This window comes from Plectropomus leopardus, chromosome 2, assembly GCF_026936395.1.
Source record: "Plectropomus leopardus strain MGB_pleo_1.0 chromosome 2, ASM2693639v1, whole genome shotgun sequence".
Classification (NCBI taxonomy): domain Eukaryota; kingdom Metazoa; phylum Chordata; class Actinopteri; order Perciformes; family Serranidae; genus Plectropomus; species Plectropomus leopardus.
In genome coordinates, this window is record NC_142177.1 from 43,072,964 (window position 1) to 43,081,381 (window position 8,418).

The 8,418-nt window shown below is 40.8% G+C and overlaps 1 protein-coding gene across 1 annotated transcript; it reads left to right on the forward strand.

Moving 5' to 3' along the window:
• The first annotated feature begins 1,719 nt into the window (after nt 1–1,719).
• LOC148190312 (THO complex subunit 3-like) lies at nt 1,720–6,470 on the forward strand. Its single transcript, XM_088071505.1, has 6 exons — nt 1,720–1,759; nt 2,076–2,135; nt 3,009–3,178; nt 4,398–4,554; nt 5,101–5,290; nt 5,421–6,470. Exons 1-6 carry the CDS (start codon nt 1,720–1,722, stop codon nt 5,479–5,481), a joined length of 678 nt encoding a protein of 225 aa, XP_087927631.1. The 3' UTR covers nt 5,482–6,470.
• The last annotated feature ends 1,948 nt before the right edge of the window (nt 6,471–8,418 follow it).

Genomic DNA, 8,418 nt, shown 5'->3' on the forward strand with positions numbered 1-8,418 from the left:
CTGCTTACTCGGCTTCGGAACCTCCGCCTGTCCCCGACCACGCTTCCGCCTTCTCCTCGACGGTAACTCCACACGTGCTGTCGAGCTGTTGGGCTACGGGGTTTCCTCCACATCCACGCCGAGTGACGTCAGCTTCGGCTCGTTGCTTCGATCTCCCTCCAGAGACTGTGTTGTGGGTTCCGACCAAGAACGAACTGTATGCTGACTTACCTCATCCTGCTTCGTGTCTGAATTGTGTTGGTCTGAATAAAAGTTATTACCAACTAATCCTGGTTACGGTTGTACTGCATCTGGGTCCTCACCACACCCGTTACAAAAATTGAATAGTTAGAACAATAATTGGAGTCTACCATTCAAAGAAATACAGAATAATATCTACTATATACCAACATTTAATGGAGAAAAGAGGGAATACAATATATATAAAGCACAAATGGGAGAAAGAATTAGGAATAAATATTTCAGAAGAAGATTGGTTGAATATTTGGAAAACACAACAATCTACTACATCCTCACGTGCTTGGAGAGAACATTGTTGGCAGAATGTAATTAGATTTTTTATTACACCCAACGTTAGGAGTAAATATCAGTATATATCACAACCATGTTGGAGACAGTGTGGAGTAGTGAATGCAAGTCACTCACATATATTTTGGCTCTGTACTCGAATTTCGCAATTTTGGGGAGATGTTCACATGACTATTGTCAAGATTCTGGGCTATGATGCATCTAAATCGTGTACAGTGTTGTATTTTGGTTGTTTCACAGCTGATACTATATTAAGAGAAGATAAATACTTGTTAAAAACCCTGTTGGCAGCCTGTAAAAAGGCCATTACGAGGAAATGGTTTAAAGCTGAACCACCAACACAAGAGGAATGGCTGGAAATTGTGACTGAAATATATAACATGGAACAATTAACCTACAGAATAAGAACTCAAGAGGAAAAATGTCAAGAGAAATGGGAGAAATGGACATTGTTTACATATCAACGACAAACCGAGAGGATGAACAGATGAACTTGTTATAGAAATTGACTGATTTTGTGGAGACAAAGCAATCCAGACCCTTTTATATGTTTTTGGTCTCATGTGTTTGTAAGTTTACACTTGAAATTAATAAAAAAGAAAATGATTAAAAATAAAATAAAAAGAGAAAGTGTTTTTGTGGGAAAAAACTGCATTATTGTGCGTCTCTGGTGACGTTTTGACCCACAAAGGGTCAAAACGCACAAAACATGGAGACAAAGAGAGCAGAAGTGTGTCTGCTGGAAAGTCACGTGTGCTTTTATACTCACTTTCCCTCTCTGTCCTTTAAACTGCCAAACACTGTTTTTTAACTTGTTTTTAGCCCTTTTAACCATGAATTTAAATCGCTGTAAATCTCTATTTATGTTTCTTTTGCAATTTTAATTATTTATTTATCTCTGTCTTTGTAATTTTAATTATTTATTTCTGTTTTGGGGAATTTTAAATGATGAACAATTTTTTAACTTGTTTATAACCCTTTAACAAAGCATTTAGCCCCGTGGAAATCTTAATATATGTTTTTTGCAATTTTAATTATGTATTTATTTCTGTGGGTTATGGGTTAGGATTAGGGGTTAGGGATTTTCTCAGAACTTATATTTGACCTCAATATTTCTAAAATCATGGCTAAAGCAGTATCTTTTTATTTTTTGTGTTTTAGATTTGAGAGGACGTGTTTCATAAAGTCGAGATGGCAGCAGAAAAAACAACAACAACCGTACACTTCACAAGTGAGACACCAGGAAAGACACAGGAGAAGGTAAAATTTATGACTTTTATGAATGATTTATGCTATTGTAGCAGCATAGAGGTGTTTATCCGCTGTCATTTGCCGCTGCTGGTAATGAGCGCAGCTGGTGGCCGTGATGAGGTGGGCTGGTATAAAATCCTCCCACCAGTTTTACCTTTTGCGCCTCTCTCCGTCACCACCGGCGCGTCACTTCCGTGCCGGAGGTCGCGCGGTCGACAGGTGTGGCTGCACGCTGCTTCACCTCGCGGGTTGTTTGTGTCTGTTTGTGTGCTTACGGCATCGGTGTTGTGTTGTAGGGCGGTTGCCTGTGCGCTGCTCCGTGCCCCGTGTAGGTGCGGCTGCATTTGTTGGCCGTGGTAAGTGTCCTCTCTGTCTCTGCTGTATGGTTGATGCTACTAAATTGGCTAATGCTAGCGTGGTCACAGGTAAACGCTGGTCGCAGCCCGGACTCCTCTCTCTCCCTCCCTCCTCTCGTGTGTGTCTGTGTGTGTGCCGGCTGTGACCGAAAAGGTATGCGTGTCTCGTAGCGCGCACCGCATCATGTTCAGTCATTTAGCCATGCTAATAGTATTTTTCTTGGCTAGGTGTTAATGTAACCAGCTGATCGGGGCCGCTGCTGTTTTTGTCTCCGCTGCTGCTCGTCTCCACCGCCTCTTGGCCGCACGCCACGGGCAAAGCACAATTTTAAATATTGTATGTACAAGTGTGTGTGTGTGTGTGTAAACGTGCGGGTTACGTTCTGTTACTTTTGGATTAGTTGTATGGGTTAATTTGTATTTTTTTTCTTTTTTGATTAATCCTGATTTTGGCTACTGATGTAATTAATTTGTTAATTAGGTTAAATTGAAAGATTTTCTATATGTAATTCGGTCATTGTTGGGTTTGGGTTTTGTTTTCTTTTCTTTAGCTTTCCTTTTGTTTATGATTGGTTATATTTAAGTTCTGCTTGGGCAGTTATTGATTGATATATTTTGTTAAGCTGAAGTGTGCGACCTGCCCCTTTAATTATAATTTTTGTTAGATTCTGATTTATTATTTCTTTGTTTTGTGTTGTTCTGTGGTAACCCCACTGATTTGTTTAATTTTAATTTTAATTGTAATTTTAATTGTAATTACCGCTCCAGCGCGCGGACATGGACAGCCCGGTCCAACGCGAAAATGTGTGACAGCCTGCTCCACTAGAGCAGTTTTACAAACTGTCTCGCTCCTGCAATGTTTTCCAACTCCAGTGTGGACATGTGCGACAGTCCGCTCCAGCGCGCGGACTTGTCCGATTGCCCGGTCTAGCGCGGACATGTGTGAAAGCCCTCTCCAGCGCGCGGACATGGACAGCCCACTTAAGCGCGCGGACATGGACAGCCCACTCAAGCGCGCGGACATGTCCACAGCCTGCTTCAGCGTGCGGACCCAGAGACCCAGCTGGAAATTTTTGGTTCTAAAAACGTTCTGAGAATGTTACAATGTAACCAAATGTGTCATTAATGTTTTCAGCTGCAAGTTTTATTTTAGTTGTCAGAACGTTCTTCTTAATGTTCAGCTAATATTCTCCAGAAACATCAGAACATGTTAAATCTTTTTGATTGTTAACATATCACATTACATTTTCATTCAGTGTTGCAGCTCAAACGTTACGTCTCAGTTAGCATTTATTTGATATCATCAACATTTTTTGGGCCCTAGGTAGATTTATTGGTCACTTTTTAAATAAAGTTTAAAACACGAAATTACAAAGATCCTTGATCCTGCTTCATCTCTGGAGCTGAAGGTTGAGTTGATTAAAATCAGCAGATACTGTGAAGATTACACCTTAAAACGTTTGTTGAACATTAGATTAAAATGTTTTCTTTAAACATTATTGGGACTTGTAGGTAGTGTTAGTTGGTGTTGTGGGAACGTTCCCTGCTGGCTGGTGAGTCTTGGGAACATGTTAGATCTGTCCCTGTCCTGCTGGAGAATCGGGTCCATCTTTATTTGGAAAGTGTAAAATGAAATAAGAGAACAAAATAAAAGCATGAAAAACAGCAGCAGAACGCCGTGAGGACCGATTCAGTGAACAAACGTCTTCATGTCTGAAAAAGAGGAATTTTGCAAATCATTAAAGTTGATTTTAAACATGATTATTCAAGATTTCTGCCCAAATATTCACCACACACACCTTGAAATAATCACTCAAGAATGAAGACCAACGCAAGAACAGATCAATCTGAATAAACACACACACACACACACACACACACAGGTCACGTATCACAGTCGCTCTGTGAGAAACAGCTGTCCTGTCTGTCACATCTGACTGTTTCAGCTCACATCTCTTTAATATGTTGTTTTTTTAAATCCTCTTTAAATGTGTTGGATGTTCTTCGTGTTTTCAGCTGTTTTAAATTAACCCCTCTGACGGACTGACCAGTTTACAGATCACTGCTGATGTCACAGTTTACCTGAGCACCCCTCTGTGAGGAGTCAAAGGGTTAATATGGGTCTCATTGATGGATGATGTCACCAGTGATGTCACCAGATGTCACTGAGCCTGTGTGTGTGTGTGTGTGTGTGTGTGTGTGTGTGTGTGTGTGTGTGTGTGTGTGTGTGTGTGTGTGTGTGTGTGTGTCCCCGTCCGTCAGGTGAAGGAGAATAACTACCGGGGTCACAGCGACAGCGTGGATCAGCTCTGCTGGCATCCGACCAACCCCGATCTGTTCGTCACGGCGTCCGGAGACAAGACCATCCGCATCTGGGACGTCCGCACCACCAAGTGCATCGCCACCGACAACACCAAAGGTACGAGCTCAGCTCACCCAGGAGGAGTCAACTTTTAATCCGAGAGAGGAATATTTTAAAAACAGGGAGTCATTCTGATTTATTTGCAGGACGACATAAAAATAACTGAGAATTCAAATCTGACGTTCTACGTGAAGTCTGTTTGTTCTTTACAAATTGGACGAAGTCGATTCGAGGTGAGCGAGATGTGACCTCCGACAAAAACCATCAAGACAAACTGAGATATTCTTTGAGATTTATGAAGTTAGCATGTTAGCATAGCTGCACCCTCAGGGCCAGACACTTCACGAAAACACGCCCTGAACTACGCGTCCTGAGCAACGCGTCCTAAACGACACGTCCTAAACAGCACGTGCTGAACAAGGCCTTCTACGACTGACTGACGGAGGCTGTGCTCCCTCCTGCTGCTTCATCAATACAAAGAAAAATCGTTATTCAGAACATCTGACCATCAGTCAACATGTCGCCGTCAGTCTTTTCATGTTCAGAGTCATTGATCGGAGATGATCTCAGGTAAACAGTCACGAGTCTCCTCGTGTGTTTCAGGAGAGAACATCAACATCTGCTGGAGTCCTGACGGTCAGACCATCGCCGTGGGGAACAAAGACGATGTGGTGACCTTCATCGACGCCAAGACGCATCGCTCCAAGGCCGAGGAGCAGATCGAGATCTCCTGGAACAACGACAACGACATGTTCTTCCTCACCAACGGCAACGGCTGCATCAACATCCTCAGGTAGGAAACATCAGCATCCTCTGCTCTCCTCTGATGTTTCTCTCTGCTCTCCTCCTCTCATCTCCTCCTCTCTGCTCTCCTCCTCTCATCTCCTCCTCTCTTACTCTTACTACATGCTTGGGTTTACCAGGTCTGTCCAGCAGCCTTCCCCAACACCTGATCCAACTCAACACCAGGTGGTGATCAGTTGACCGCTCCACTCCACTCTTCACCCAAGTGTCCAAGACATACGGCCACAAATCAGATGATATATCACAAAATCAATAGGCAATAGTATAGTATGGCGAAAAAGGTCAACATTTGAGCGCTCCTAAAAATGGCTGAAAACGACATAGAATAGCTTGTAGAGGCGCGCAATGTCATTCAGAGTGGAAATAAAAACCAACGCAAAATTATTTTTTATTTTTTTCACTAAAGATACAGATGACGGTGAGTAAGTTGTTACAAGGGGGAGGGCCGTGGTGACTGTGATGGGCTTGGTTTGCAGATAGAGTCTGAAACACTTCCTCAGAAAAGACCTGGAGTACCCTCTGCTGGACAAAGCGCGAAACAGCACTCTGGTGGATGTGAGAAAATCCTCTTTCTGTGTGCAGATTCTATGAAACCTGAGGAGCTGTGATTTAATTAAACCACTAAACGTGTGTTTAGGATGATGGCTGTTTTTGTGTAGGAGTGCATGGGTATCAGTTTCTTTGAAAAAGACTTTTATATCTAATTTGTGTTCGGTGGCAAATTTGGGTCCCTTAAATGTGGTCGTATCTAAAAAATCTATTGAATTATAATTAGTGGTGGCTTTTAATTTTATAGATGAATTATGATTATTTATGGTATTAAAAAAATTATCGAATTCCCCAGCAGAATGAGTCCAGACCCCCCATATGTCATCTAAATATCTAAAATAATATAAAGGTTTAATATTACATTTTTCTAGCGCTGCTGTTTCCCAGGCTGCCATAAATATGTCGGCATATGCCGGCGCAAATTTTTTGCCCATGGCTGTTCCCTTTATTTGGAGGTAGAATTTATCGTTAAATTCAAAATCATTTTTGGTTAGATTAATTTCTAATAATTTAATTAATTCTTTGTCTGGTCTATTTTTGACATAGTTTTTTTGGAAAATATTTTTAATCGCTTGTATGCCCTCAACTGTGTCTATATTAGTATATAAACTATCTACATCTATAGTAAAAAGAATAGAGTGTTCTGGAATAATTAGGTTTTTAATTTTATCTATAAAATCATATGTATCTTTAACATAACTTTTATGTAATTTAGCTAGTGGGTTAATAAAATAATCAATAAATTCAGCTGATCTATAAGTTTCACTATTGCAATCAGACACTATGGGGCGTCCTGGTGGGATTTCGAAGGGTTTGGGCCACTTGCTAGGATCTTTATGGATTTTAGGGAGTAAATAGAATCGTCTGGGCCTTGGTTCTATATCGCCAATTAAGTAATTCCTTTGTTTTGCATTAATTAGTTTTTTGTCATAAATTTTTTGAAAAATCTCCGTTATTTCAGTTAATGTCTCCATATAAATAGGTTTATTTAATTTGGAATAATATTTTTTGTCATCTAATTGTTTGTGCCCCTCCCATAAATATTGTGCCCTGTCCATAACGACGACCACACTGCCCTTGTCGGCTGGTTTAATGACAATATCCGGGTTATTAATTAAGTCTTTGAGGGCAGTCTTTTCTCCTGGGGTCAAATTAGATCGTATGCTCCCAACACGGAAAAAATTCTCAAAATATGTCAGGTCTAGTTTAATTAAATCTCTGACATATGACGGGAGCTGAAGCTCAGGGGGGGTCCAACTTGAGGATGGGGTAAAGGGCTGTTTTTGGGTGGTTTTGTCATCTCCATGATAGGCCCATAATTTTAATCGTCTATGGTAATTTTGTAGGTCTAATCTGGCCTGTGGTGTTAAATTTTTGTTATTCATCGGATGAAGTTAAGTCCCCTGTTTAGCAGTGAGAGCTGTTGTTGTGTAAGTTTAACTTTTTGGGATAAAATCATTACATTTTTAAACCCCTCCTGGTAAAACAGGCTTGTGGGGCCCTTTAGTTTAAACAATTTTTCCAGTGATTTAAAATGTCCATGGCTGTGCCGCGGGTCCAGTGGATATTGGGTTAGGGTTAGGATGAGGGAAGTGTGGACTGTGTCACGCCGAAGGCGTGGCACAGTCCCATGCTCTCTCCATCCATCACATCCCGTGTCTGGGACTCCTCAGTGACTCCCTTACAATAAACAAATTCTCCAACAGGAGCTTTATTCCCAACAGTTGTGCAGAACGGATTTATTTATTTATTTATTAATTTATTAATTTATTTAATTTGGTTATATTGTATTATATTTATTTTATTTATATATTAGTTTATCTATTAATGGGAAGGGGAGTTATAATTATGTTTGGTATATTTTTAGGGGGGTAAATTGATTTGTTCATCTATTAATTACTTATTTTATATAATTTGATATCCAATTTAGGGTTTGGTATAATTAATAGGGATAGGGGGATGATTAGGGTTAGGAAATTTGTCGGTAGAGACATATGAGGGGTATGGGTCTTGAAATAAGAATAAGAATCCCGGTTAGGGTTAGGCGTTATGAAATAAATAATTGGGGGTTAAAGGGATGGTTAGGGTTAGGGTTAGGTTAGGATAGGGGAACTGAGCCCGTCCCCAAGAGGGTCCAGGAGGTGCACGGGCCTTCCACCGATCCCCCCCATCATCCCAGCCCCAACCCCGCTGATAGGAGCGATTGCGCCTCTGCTGTAGCGGACCTCTGTCCACCGTCCATCCGGGACCCACGCCATCGTGCGTGTATGAGTGTCCCTTTAATGTGAGTGTGTGTGCGTGGGTGTATATGTGTGTGTGTGTGTGTGTGTGTGATTTGTCCTCTGTGCTTTGAGCTTTGTTATTTATTAATAAATTTTGTATGTGCTATTTTTTATAAGATCAATATGAAATGAAAGAATGTATTTATTAATAAAATGAAAACCAAAAAAAAGAAAAGTAAAAAAGAAAAAAGATTTAGTTTTTAAATGAAAATAAAAAAAGAATTTATTTTTGTGGCAAAGAAGCCGAAATAGTGTGTGCCTGCGGCGACGTTTCGACCCAGAGAGG

Bases quoted from the DNA above. Each gene is read 5' to 3' on its own strand.
- LOC148190312 (XM_088071505.1), top strand. From the start codon at position 1,720: ATGGCAGCAGAAAAAACAACAACAACCGTACACTTCACAA. The intron at 1,760-2,075 runs GTGAGACACCAG...GTTGTGTTGTAG, and splicing joins AACAACCGTACACTTCACAA to GGCGGTTGCCTGTGCGCTGC. The intron at 4,555-5,100 runs GTACGAGCTCAG...CGTGTGTTTCAG, and splicing joins CGCCACCGACAACACCAAAG to GAGAGAACATCAACATCTGC.